At 51.0% G+C, this 13,538-nt stretch overlaps 1 protein-coding gene across 1 annotated transcript in view; it reads right to left on the bottom strand.

Annotated features, from left to right (window-relative positions):
- Positions 1-6,542: 6,542 nt before the first annotated feature.
- LOC102936836 (meiosis 1 associated protein) overlaps positions 6,543-13,538 on the bottom strand; it is a 52,598-nt gene continuing 45,602 nt past the window's right edge. The window contains exons 7-9 of the mRNA XM_037898598.2: positions 10,316-10,522; positions 7,461-7,619; positions 6,543-7,162 (exon numbers count right to left, since the gene is read on the bottom strand). Coding sequence (XP_037754526.1) covers positions 7,016-7,162; positions 7,461-7,619; positions 10,316-10,522 — 513 coding nt within the window. The 3' untranslated portion in view covers positions 6,543-7,015. The remainder of the gene's footprint in view (positions 7,163-7,460; positions 7,620-10,315; positions 10,523-13,538) is intronic.

Consider the following 13,538-nt stretch of genomic DNA (forward strand, 5'->3'; position numbering starts at 1 on the left):
AAATATAAATGTGTACATCTAGAAACAAAGAATGCAGGCCATACATACAGGATGGGGGATTCTATCCTGGGAACCAGTGACTCTGAAAAAGATTTGGGGTCATGGTGGATAATCAGCTGACCATAACCTCCCAGTGCGGCACTGTAGCCAAAAGAGCTAATGTGAGCCTGGAATGCATAGATGGGAGTAGAGAGTAGGAACAGAGAGGTTATTTTACCTCTGTATTTAGCACTGATGGGACCACTGCTGCAATATTGCATCCAGTTCTGCTGTCCACATTTCAAGAAAGCTGTTGATAAATTGGAGAGGGTTCAGAGAAGAGCAATGAGAATGATTAAAGGATTAGAACACCTGTCTTATAGTGAAAAACTCAAGGAGCTCAATCTATTTAGCTTAACAGAGAGAAAGTTAAGAGATGACTTGATCCCAGTCTAGAAGTATCTACATGGGGAACAAATATTTAGTAATGGACTCTTCTATCTAGCAGAGAAATGTATAATGCAATCCAATGGCTGGAAGTTGAAGTTAGACAAATTCAGCCTGGCAATGAGGTGTAATTTTACAGTGAGGGTATTTAACCATGGAAACAATTTACCAAGGGTGGAGGTGGATTCTCCATCACTTAACAATTTTTACATTGAGACTGGCTGTTTTTCTTAAAGATCTGCTCTAGGCATTATTTTGGGTCAGGTCTCTGACCGGTTATACAGGAGGTCAGAAGATGATAGTAATGGTCCCTTCTGACCTTGGAGTCTATGACTCTATATCAGTGGCAGGAGTGTTGCTCTGCAGATTTTTCCATCAGGTCTCATTTAGAGGAGGCATTGGTTTCCCTTTGTATGGTTGTAAGAGCTGTTTCTGTCTTTGTACGCAGGAGAACTCTGCTAAACTCTGAGCCTGGGAGCACGGTCCTGAGTTGCATATACGTAGTCTGGTTTCCTGTCTTCTATTTAAAGCTACTTCAGCCCTAGTTAAAATTAAAATATGGTAGGAAGTGGCTTCTGCCTCCTCCCACTTCAACTAATTTCTGCTCAGTCTGTGGGAGAAATAACCTGTTCCAAAGATGCCAAAAAAGTTAGCAGCCTGTTTGAAGTTTGCAGCCCACTGGTGGAGTTGTTCATGGGGCCAGCAGCCATGATTCTCTCTGAACATGTGGTCTGGGTGCTTTGCAGAGAGAAAGGAGACGCTGACCCTGCACCAAGGAACTTAGGGTCATGCTGAAGGTAGCCAGCTGCTTTACTTGAGGAACATGTCTTGGAGTGTAAGGGGGAAGAAGGGCTAACACCAGGTTTTACAGAGTGAGATTTATGTTTTTATTTCTGCAGCAGAAATGATCCGGAGCTGGCAGCTCCTCCACCCACTTTCCTCGTGTCACAGCACCATATGAGTAGCCAGGAGCCGGATGCTTTCTCAGAAGCCTCAACTGTGGGCAGCCTGGATGCACTCAGACTTTGTCCTAGCACATCAAGGCTTTCTAATGCTTCCTTATCTGAGTTAGGGTAGCACCCAGCCTCCACAACTGACTGCAGTTGTCTCCCAGGGGCCCATGACCTTTGCAGTAGCACTGCACCTGCTTCCCCTTGTGTTTAGGGCTATAGCTGGGTCTAGTGAAGCGAGTCAGAGCTCGACTGAGCTGCTGTTGATAGCACTGGGGTTGCTAACTTTCTACTTGCACAAAAGTGAACACCCTTGACCCGCCCTTCCTCTGAGGCCCCACACTTGCTCACTCCGTCCCCCCTCCTTCTGTCACTCGCTCTCCCCAACCTCGCTCACTTGCTCATTTTCACCGGGCTGGCTCAGGGGGTTGGGGTGTGGGAGGGGCTGAGGGCTCTGGCGGGGAGTGTGGGCTCTGGGGTGAGGCCAGGGATGAGGGCTCTGGGCTAGGGGTGGAGCCAAGGGGTTTAGACTATGGGAGGGGACTCGGGGCAGGGAAGGGGGTTGGGGTCCGGGGGGAGGGGGGTAAGAGCTCTGGCTGGGTGTGAGCTCTGGTGTGGGGCTGAGGGGCTTGGGGTGAAGGAGTGTGCTCCAGGTTGGTACCGAGGGTTTCAGAGGGCGGGAGGAGGATCAGGGCAGGAGGTTGGGGCGCAGGAGGGGGTCGGGGTGCAGGCTCCGGGCAGCACTTACCTCAAGCAGCTCCCGGAAGCAGTGGCATGTCCCCTCTCCAGCTCGTACAAGGAGGCGCGGCCAGGTGGCTTGGCATGCTGTCCTTTCTGCAGGTGCCGCCCCAGCAGCTCCCATTGGCTGCGGTTCCTGGCCATTGGGAGCTGTGGAGACGGTGCTTGGAGCAGGGGTAGCATGTGGAGCCCCCTGGCTGCCCCTATGCATCAGAGCCGGAAGGGGGACATGCAGCTGCTTCTGGGAGCTACACGGAGCCACAGCAGGCAGGGAGCCAGCCTTGTCTTGCTGCGCCACCGACCAGAATTTTAACGGCCTGGTCAGTGCTGGTGTTCTGATTAAAAACAAAACAAAAAACAAAAAACGGACACCTGGCAACCCTAGATAGCATAGAACCTAAATCCTTCTTACTCCCTGTGTGACGAACAGCATTAGGGTGGGGAAGACAGTCATTGGAGAGATCACTGTAACTCCCAGCTTGAGGGAGCAGCACTGAGGCTACACAACGTGCAATGGGCCCCTGCCTTTGGTGGTGCCTGCTCCTTACTAACCCTTTTGCAAGGAAAAACTGCTTTGTCCCAGCATGCCTTTACCGGGGGTTCGGCAGCATGCCTGAAGTGACCACTGGACAGCTGGTTGCATGTCCCCCCTTGCCCCCAATGGGTGTCTTGAGCTCCTAGAATCATAGAACTGTAGGGTCAGAAGGAACCGCAGGGGTCATCTAGTCAAACCCCCTGCCAAGATGCAGGATTTGTTGTATATAAACCATCCAAGACAGATGGTTCTCCAGCCTCTTTTTGAAAACTTCCACAACCTCCTTAGGCGTCTGTTCCATTGTCCTACTCTTCTTACCATTAGGAAGTTTTTCCTGAGATTTAATCTAAATCTGCTATGCTGTAGTTTGAACCCACTGCCTCTTATCATGCCCTCCATGGCGCAAGAGAACTTTTCTCCATCTTTTTTATGGCAGCCTTTCAAGTTTATGAAAACTGCTATCGTGTCCTCCCTTAAGCTCCTCTTTTCCAAACTGAACATACCCAATTCCTTCAGCCTTTGTTCATATGGCTTGCATTCCATCCCTTTGATCATCTTTGTCGCTTGCCTCTGGAGCCTTTCCAGTTTCTCTTCATCCTTCCTATACATTAGTGACCAAAACTGGACACAGTACTCCAGCTGAGGCCTGATCAGCGCCAAGTAGAGTGATACCATCACCTCCTATCATAGAATATCAGGGTTGGAAGGGACCTCAGGAGGTCATCTAGTCCAACCCCCTGCTCAAAGCAGGACCAATCCCCAACTAAATCATCCCAGCCAGGGCTTTGTCAAGCCTGACCTTAAAAATATCTAAGGAAGAAGATTCCACCACCTCCCTAGGTAATGCATTCCAGTGTTTCACCACCCTCCTAGTGAAAAAGTTTTTCCTAATATCCAACCTAAACCTCCTCCACTGCAACTTGAGACCATTACTCCTTGTTCTGTCATCAGCTACCACTGAGAACAGTCTAGATCCACCCTCTTTGGAACCCCCCTTTTAGGTAGTTGAAAGCAGCTATCAAATCCCCCCTCATTCTTCTCTTCCGCAGACTAAACAATCCCAGTTCCCTCAGCCTCTCCTCATAAGTCATGTGTTCCTGTCCCCTAATCATTTTTGTTGCCCTCCGCTGGACTCTTTCCAATTTTTCCATATCCTTCTTGTAGTGTGGGGCCCAAAACTGGACACAGTACTCCAGATGAGGCCTCACCAGTGTAGAATAGAGGGGAACGATCACGTCCCTCGATTTGCTGGCAGTGCGCCTGCTTATACATCCCAAAATACCATTGGCCTTCTTGGCAACAAGGGCACACTGTTGACTCATATCCAGCTTCTCATCCACTGTAACCACTAGGTCCTTTTCTGCAGAACTGCTGCCGAGCCACTCGGTCCCTAGTCTGTAGCGGTGCATGGGATTCTTCCGTCCTAAGTGCAGGACTCTGCACTTGTCCTTGTTGAACCTCATCAGATTTCTTTTGGCCCAATCCTCTAATTTGTCTAGGTCCCTCTGTATCCTATCCCTACCCTCCAGTGTATCTACCTCTCCTCCCAGTTTAGTGTCATCTGCAAACTTCCTGAGGGTGCAATCCACACCATCCTCCAGATCATTTATGAAGATATTGAACATAACCGGCCTTGGGGCACGCCACTTGATACCGGCTGCCAACTAGACATGGAGCCATTGATCACTACCTGTTGAGCCTGACAATCTAGCTAGTTGTCTATCCACCTTATTGTCCATACATCCAGCCCATACTTCTTTAACTTGCTGGCAAGAATACTGTGGGAAACTGTGTCAAAAGCTTTGCTAAAGTCAAGGAACAACACGTCCACCGCTTTCCCCTCATCCACAGAGCCAGTTATCTCGTTGTAGAAGGCAATTAGATTAGTCAGCCATGACTTGCCCAACTCCTGAGGTCCCTTCCAACCCTGATATTCTATGATTCTATGAATCCATTCTGACTGTTCCTGATCACTTTCCTCTCCTGTGACTTGCATGCGATGCCTCTGTTAATGGAACCCAAAATTACATTTTCTTTTTTTTGCAACAACATCGCATTGCTGATTCACATCGAGGTTGTGATCCACCACAGCTCCCAGATCCTTCTCAGCAGTGCTGCTGTCAAGCTCGTTTCCCCCCATTCTGTGTATGTGTATTTGTTTTTTCTTTCCTAAGAGTAGCACCTTGCATTTATCTTTGTTGAATTTCATGCTCCTGCTGCATCCTCCAGCCTCCCTGTGGAGCTGGCATATTCACACCCCTTACCCTCACTACACGTGCTGTCACATGGTCTGCCCTGAGCAGGCAGAGTTTAGCACTCAAGCTGGTGCCTGGGCTACTGCGCTGTAGCACCCAAGAGGGGCCGAGAGCTGCAGAGAGCCAGAGGGGAGCTGGTTCCTGCCACAAAGTGCGGTGTGAACTGAAGGGGGAGGGTCATAGCAACACAGGATTTGGATGCGGGGGAGTAGCTGTTGGAGGACATGCCCTACCTCGCATTCGGAAGGAAGCAACACAATGAGATCCTTGCCATGGTTTTGGTTGGGGGGCACAGCCTCTTGCAGCCAGTCCCATACAGCACTGAGAGGAGTGCCAGGCCTGACCTTTGCTGTGTTAAGCTTTAGGCTCTTAAAAGGCCAAACCCTCGCCCCAGAAACACACTCATTTCCAGCTGAGCCTGAGCCAGGGTGGGATTGGCTGCTTGGTGCTTGCTGAGGGGCTGGACCGGCTGCTCCTGTGATAGGACAGCTCAGGCTAATGGCAATTCCATCAGAGTCTGCTTGTGTCAGAGGCACTGGCCTTGCAGCATCTGCTCTTCCCCAGCCTGGCTTGTGCAGGGAGGGAGACAGATGGCCGGCAAGGTCCACTACTGACTACTGGCATGGCACCTGGCTGCAGAAGTATAAAGGCTCTGCAGCACACCCTAGTGTTATCAGCTCTCCCTGCTTCCTGAGGCCCACTGTGCACGGCATTGCACAGACCCTGTCGCCCTCACTTGATGCCATCTGACGAGGGAGTAAGGACGAGGGTAGAAAAGCTCTATAAGATGCAAATTATCCACAACAGGCAATGTAGGTGTCACTATGCTAAATAATTTTATTGTTGAACCATAAAAGCGTGGAGGCTCAGACTCGCCCTGGACTGTACACAGTGCTCTAATTGCTCCTGGGTGCTCAGGCGGCCATGCAAGGGACCCCAGTAATGCCCCAATTGGAAACCACCATGAAGTCCAATAAACACAAATCTCTGGCCAACTCCCTGCTAGGACAGGGAGCTACTCTCTCCCCAGCATCTGCTCTGGCAGGGACTGCTAACTAGCATCTGAGCTGAAATTCTGGTGGACTTAGCCCCTAGCTGTGTACTGGGGAGAAGGTCTCAGGGAAATCCCACACCATCCCGTTGGCCCCAGAGCCAGAATTCTGTGCAGGGAGGTGACTACCAGTAGGCTGTGGTTCCGTCATTGTCCATTTGCAGCCCAGCCCTAGCGGATTCAGAGGGGCACAGAGGGAGGGGTCTTTCCCAGCTGGAGTGGCCTGGGAGCAGGGGTTATACCACCAGTCTCTGCTGCTGACTCATGGGGACTGTGGTGTAAGACATGGGCCAGTGCTTCTGATCACGGTGGTGTGTTGGATAACCTGCAATTGGCTGTGTGCCACTCGGGGGGGAGGTGTGGGGCTGCCCTGGGACTCAAGAGACCTCATAGAAAACTTGTAACGCGTTTCACCACCACTGTTCATTCAGGGAGCTCAAGGAGCCTGCTTGGGCAGGGCTACGGCTGCTTGGTATTGCAGCTTGTGCAGGGACTAGCCCACAAGCTGCCTCCAGGTAGCTCCTCTGCATGCTCACAGGCCTTTGCATGGAGCCCTGTGGTCATTGCTCTCCCCAAGATCTCCTCCCTGCATTAGAATGCAAATCCTGGTCCTTGGGCTTCGGGATTTTATGCCAGCATGTGCATGTTTGTTCTCAGAACCTATCCTATGAGGCCATGTGGTGTTGTGTGCTGCATTGACATGAATGGGAGGCGCTGTGTGGGGTAGCAATGGGGTAGCATGGCCAGAGAGGGGCCCCTGCGGAGCAGGCTCCCTGGAGACTGTCTCAGCAACTAACAAAACCGTAGAACAACAAGAGAATGAATGGTGGGAAGCGCCTTTCACAGCAAGGCCAAGCAGGCCCAGTGCTTGCCTGACCTTGTCCTGTGCTGGCACACGTGGTGCTTGGCAAGCACTGGGCCCAGCAACAGGCTGAGCTGTGAGTGCATAGTGACATGAATGTGTGAGTGGGGCCTGCTGGGCGTGTGCGCCAGGGTAGGACGGCGTGTGTGTGTGTGGTGTCTCAACACTTGGGCTTGTAGTAGAGACAGGCCCTTGTCATTACATGCCCCCCAGGAATTCATCATCTTCATTGGAGAAGAGAGAGAGCTCACAGGCGTCCTTCCTTGCAGCAGATGATCTGAATGCTTTGGATGGCGGGGGAGCCAGAGGAAGGGGAGCTACCATGGCCTTGGCTTTGCTCTGGTGCTGTAATGAAGGAACACACAGTGAGTACTGTCCCCGGAGGCCTAGGGGGAGCTGCCGCACCCCCTAGTCAAAAGCTATTGTGAGCTTGTGCTTCCTGCACCTGTGAGAGCTGACTGAAGGTCCTGCGTATCACCCCAGAGCAGCAGGCGGGCCTGTGCACAATGAGGACACATCCTCCACCTGTTTCCACCTCCCTCCCAACATCATGCCTGCTCAGTGCCTTCAGCACCTCAGCTGCTTGGTCAGTGCTCAGGCAGTGTGGGGTTTCTCCAAGCCAACCAGCAGGCAAGATCTGTACCTGTCTCGAGTGATGCCGCTCTCCTGGGCGATGCTCCTTGGGCTGGGCCTGCTGCCGGTACTGGGGTCTGGAGAACCCGCTCACCAGGTATTTGTAGAGGTTGCTTTTCACATGGAGGGGGTTGTATCTAGGTTCCACTTCCAGACTGTTCAAGGCACTCTGTTCAGAGAGAAGTGACACACAGGTCCCAGCTGGTACCACGTGAGTGCCCAGCATCCAGCTTCCTGCTCTGAAGTGGCAGAAAATGGATGTGAAGATTTGTACCTCCTTTCTGTACCTCCTTCCCTGCTTAAATGATCTGCACTTCTTCCAGTCATTCAGGGCAGAGAGGGAACCAATGGGTCCACCACAGTAGCTGATGGAAATTGTGCAGGGCCTGATCCTTATCTGGGCCTTCCCTTGCCCCACATGGAGAACGGCTTGTACTTAGAATGAGCCAGATGTCACTTCCCCTGGGAGTGTCTCTCTCTCTGCCTTTGGGCCTGGTAACCATATCTGCTGTTCCTGAGCAAGCATGACACACAGGAGTTCAGATACCAGCCTCTCTGTCTGTCGCCTCTCACACACTACACAAGTGTTCAAACACTGCCCTCTACGTCTCCCCTCACACACACGGATTTTCAGACACTGGCCTCTCCGGCTCCCCTCACACAAAGGTGTTCAGACACTAGGGTTGCCACTTGCCAACTTTCTATTCGCACAAAACTGAATACCCTTGACCCACCCCTTCTCTGAGGCCCCACCCCCTGCTCACTCTATTCCCCCTCTCCCTCTTGCTCGTTCTCCCCACCTTCACTCCCTTGCTCATTTTCATTGGGCGGGCTGAGGAGGCTGGGGTGTGGGAGGGGGTGAGGGCTCCAGCCGGAGGTGCAGGCTTTGGGGTGGGCCAGGGATGAGGGGTTTGGGTGGAGGAGGGCGCTCTGGGGTTGGGCATGGGGTTGGGTGCGGGGTGGGTTCAGGGCTCCAGCTGAGGGCACAGGCTCTGATGTGGGGCTGGGGATGAGGGATTTCATAGAATATCAGGGTTGGAAGGGACCTCAGGAGGCCATCTAGTCCAACCCCCTACTCAAAGCAGGACCAATCCCCAATCAAATCATCCCAGCCAGGGCTTTGTCAAGCCTGACCTTAAAAACTTCCAAGGAAGGAGATTCTACCACCTCCCTAGGTAACGCATTCCAGTGTTTCACCACCCTCCTAGTGAAAAAGTTTTTCCTAATATCCAACCTAAACCTCCCCCACTGCAACTTGAGACCATTACTCCTTGTCCTGTCCTCTTCTACCACTGAGAATAGTCTAGAACCATCCTCTCTGGAACCACCTCTCAGGTAGTTGAAAGCAGCTATCAAATCCCCCCTCATTCTTCTCTTCTGCAGACTAAACAAACCCAGTTCCCTCAGCCTCTCCTCATAAGTCATGTGTTCCAGATCAGAGGTGGGGCAGGGGGTTGGGACACGGGGTGGTGGTGAGGACTCCAGATGGGGGTGTGGGCTCTAGGATGAGCGGTTTGGGGTGCAGGAGGGGGCTGTGGGCTGGGGCTGAGGGGTTCAGAGCACGGGAGGGGGCTCAGGGCTGGGGCAGGTGGTTAGGGCTCTATCTGGGGGTGCAGATTCTGGGGTGGGGCTTGGGATGAGGGATATGGGGTGTAGGAGGGTGCTCTGGGGTGGGACCAAGGGATTCAGAGGGCAGGAGGGTGATCAGAGGTGGGGCAGGGGGTTGGGACATGGGGCGGTGGTGAGGACTCCAGATGAGGGTGTGGGCTCTAGGATGAGCGGTTTGGGGTGCAGGAGGGTGCTCTGAGTTGGGATTGAGGGGTGCAGTGTGCGGTAGGGGGATCAAGGCAGGGGGTTGGGATGTGGGGCAGGGGGTGGGCTCCAGGTGGCACTTACCTCAAGCAGCTCCTGGAAGCAGTGGCATGTCCCCCCTCTGGCTCCTACATGGAGGCACGGACAGGCGACTCTGCGCGCTGCCCTGTCCACAGGCGCCGCACCTGCAGCTCCCATTGGCCACGGGGGAACATGCTGGAGGCTTGCCAGGAGCCACGCTGAGGCTAGCAGGGAGCCACCAACCAGACAGTCAACTGCTTTTTGACCGGGTGTTTTGGTTGAAAACTAGACTCCTGGTCACTCTATCAGACACAAGCCTTTCCAGATCCCTCACACACGGTATTCAGACACTGGCCTCTCTGTCTCCCCTCTCACACGGGTGTTGAGACACAGGCCTCTCGGTCTGTCAGCCCTTTGGCTCCCCTCACATATGGGTGTTCAGACACAGGCCTCTCCGTCTGTCTCCTCTCATATACAGGTCTTCACAGTTTTCAGACAGGGCTTCTCCACTGGTCTGGAACAGTTCTGCTGCTCAGGCCGGCTGCCTTTCTAAATCCTGCTGAGGGCCCTGAATGCTCTTAGCTGCAACTAACCAAAATGTTAGATACCCATTTCCTCCTTTGCTCACCTGCCAGGCCCCAAGAGCAGGGCCCTGGGTTTCCCAGCTATTCCATGCACCTGAAGCAGAGCAGGAATACAAGCAAAGCTCTGCTTCTGGACATGTACTGGGGAAATGTAGGAGCCTGAACCCATGAGGGGAGGAAGAATATGGGGGGAATGACTTATTTGTGCTAATCCTATTCATGTCAATAGGCCTGCACCTGCAATGCAAGTGAGAGGGTGTGAAGACCTTGCACTCCAAGCCAATGGAGGGATACGCCCCCCCCGCCCCCCCCCGCAGCATGCCTTGCACATAGGTGACATGTCTGTGTCTGGATGTACCATTCCTTGCTAGTGAGCTGGTATCCTGTACGTGCAGAACCCGCACTGCCTCTTGTTATCTAAACTTGTGTGCAGCCATTCGTCACTTGCCTCTATGGTGCTGAGCGCTGTCTCTGGAAGGTCAGCAGGGAGAGCTGGGATATTGCATGGCAGCAGGAGTTCTCTGACTGCAATGGCTTTGACGAGCAGCGTGAAGGAGTCAGAGGGGATGATAACATAGTAGGAATTCACTGTGATGCTCCAGCTTGGAACCACACTCTGTGGCTCACGTTTGGCCAAAAGCATCCAGTCCCTTTTCTAAAATCAAAAGCCAGAAGCAATGCTATCAGTGAAACCAGGGCAGGGTTGGCAGCTTCCCTCAGCACCAGCTCATTGCAGGGGCTGAGGGGCTGTGTAGCAGCGTGGGATAGATCTGTGTCAGATTATGAACTCCATTTTGTGTTAGGTGCTGAACTCAAGTCTAAAGTTGCATTGCTTTTGAGACAGCACCCTTTCTGGAAAGGGGCTTGCCATTGCCTTGAAGAACTATCACAGAGAAGCCAACAAGGCTGCAATCTGGAGCCATTGATGACTGTGTTGCTCAGCTACAGCCCCACCCCTAAGAACAAATGGTACATTGGTACAGCTGGGCCAAGTACTGGGGGAGAGGCTGGAGCATCCCCATGGTGCACATGGCAATGGAACAGGCTATGTAAGAGGGGGTTCTGCTCTGGGCAGGGGGGCTGGCCATCACCACAGGTAAGAAGGGGTGGAAGGAGAGAGAGGGCAGGAGGGACTCTGTCCAGTGTGACACTCTAATGAACTCCAAACTCAGGGCTGAGCTGAGAGCAGGAGAAGGAGTGTCTCAGGACTTTTATTTTGTTTCCAAAGAGCTGTAACTCTTGAGGACTTTCAGATTAAAGTTTCTGTGGTCAAGAAATTCCTTTTCTAAGTCTGTGTTCCTCGCTTTCCTGACGCACTGTTTCCGCAGGAGTTAAAATAGAAGACCAGTATCACTACGGCCTAAGTGATGCTCCAGGAACGTGTGTGTAAGCAAGTGGGAGGGCTTGGCTGGTTCCCAACACTGTTTTAATGGTCTAGGGCAAGTGGGCAGTGGTGCCCCATGTTGCAAAGGAGGGTCTTGGAGAAGAGGTCTGAGCCCAGGAGTGTGCCATACAGTCCCAGAGCTAGAAACAGAGTTTAGACTCTGCCATGACCCAACTGGCTTAGAAGCATGTAGGACCAAGTGATTACATCCACCCACAACCTGGCACCATACAGAGCGGTAGCGGGCCAGGTTGTAACAGGCTCCATCACCCAGACTGACTGTTGAAAATAGCCCTGCTGTTGAATTGTATAGCAACTGTATCAGAGAGACTCTGCTCCCCAGGCTGGGATCTGGAACTCTGCTTTTTACTGCTTCATTCATAGATTCCAAGGCCAGAGGAGACAACTTTCATCATCTAGTCTGACCTCCTGCATAGCACAGACCAAAGGACTTCCCTGAATTAATTCCTGTGTGAACTAGGCAGATCTTTTAGAAAAACATCCAAGCTGGTTTGAAAGTTTCTAGTGATGGAGAATCTACTGCAGCCATTGGTAAGCTGGGAATGGGTGACAGGAGAGGAATCCCTTGATGATTACCTGTTCCATTCATTCCCTTTGAAACACCTGGCATTAGCCACTGTTGGGAGACAGGATACTGGGCTAGATGGACCTTTGGTCTGACCCAGTATGGCTGTTCTTATGATCCAGTGGTTAATTGAGAACATAGGAGTGACAGGGACCCCCTGGGGCATTGAAACCAGGAACCCACGTCATACAATCTGTTTTATAAACTAATCAAGATCCATCTTAAAACCAATTTGGTTTCTTGTCCCCACTACTTCTACTGGAATACGGTTCCAGAACCTCCCTCCTCTGATGGTTAGAAATCTTCTAATTTCCATCCCAAATTTACTCATGGCCGGTCTATCCCCATTTGTTCTTTGCTAACACTGTCCTTTAGCTTCAATAGCTCTTTTCCCTCTCTGCAGTTAACCCCGTCATGGATTTATAGAGAGCAGTCATATCCCTTCTCAGCCTTCATTTTGCTAGACTGTACAAGGCAAGCTGTTTTAGTCTTCTCTCACAAAATAGCCTCCATTCCCCTGCACATCCTACTAGCTCTTCCCTGCACATGCTGCAGTTTGATTTCATCTTTTTGAACATGCATGACCAGAACTGTACACAGTATTCTGGATGAGGTTTTACCAGTGCTTTGTACAATGGGATTAATGTTTCCCTATCTCTACTGGAAATACCTCACCTCATACATCCTAGGAGTTCACTTTGCCTTTTTTCATGGCTGCATCACATTGGTGGCTCATAGTCATCTTATGATCGCATAATGCACCCAAGTCTTTCTCCTCCTCTGTTATTTCCCCATTTTATAGCAGAAATTCCTACTAGTCCCATCACTTCACAATTTGTATTATTACATTTAATCCCATTTCTATTACTCCAGTTCTCAAGGTCATCCATTTCTTCCTAAACGATATTCCAGTCCTCCTCTGCGTTGACAATGCCTCCCAACTTTGTCAAAGTTCACTAGGCATAGTGGATGTGGGGAAGCAGTAGATGCAACAGATCTTCATTTCAGTAAGGCTTTTGACACAGTCGCACATGACAGTCTCATAAGCAAATCAGGGGAAATGTGGTTTAGATAAATTACTATGAGATGCGTGCACAACTTATTGAAAAACCATACCTAAAGAGCAGTTATCAGTGGTTTGCTGTCAAACAGGAAGGCTGTATCTAGTGGGTTCCCACAGGGGTCAGTCCTGGATCCAGTACTATTCAATATGGGATGCATAAAAAGGGGAATCTTCTGTATATGGCACTGATGCAACCACTCATGGAATACTGTTTCCAGTTCTGGTGTCCACAATTGAAAAAGGATGTTGAAAAATGAGAGAAGGTTCAGAGAAGAGCCACAAGAATGATTACAGGATTAGGAAACATGCCTTGTAGTGATAGACAGGAGATCAATCAAGGGGATCAATCTATTTAGCTTAACAAAGAGAAGGTTAAGGAGTGACTTGATCAAAGTCTACAAGTACCTACATGGGGAACAAATATTTAATAATGGGCTCTTAAATCTAGAAGACAAAGGTATGACACTATCCAATGGCTGAAAGTTAAAGCTAGACAAATTCAGACTGGAAATAAGGTATACATTTTTAATGGTGAGAGTGATTAACCACTGGAACAATTTACCAAGGATTTTGGTGGATTCTCCATCTTTCCCATCAAGATTGGATGTTTTTCTAAAAGATTTGCTCTAGGAATTATT

The sequence above is a fragment of the Chelonia mydas genome, chromosome 4 (genome assembly GCF_015237465.2).
Source record: "Chelonia mydas isolate rCheMyd1 chromosome 4, rCheMyd1.pri.v2, whole genome shotgun sequence".
Lineage (NCBI taxonomy): Eukaryota > Metazoa > Chordata > Testudines > Cheloniidae > Chelonia > Chelonia mydas.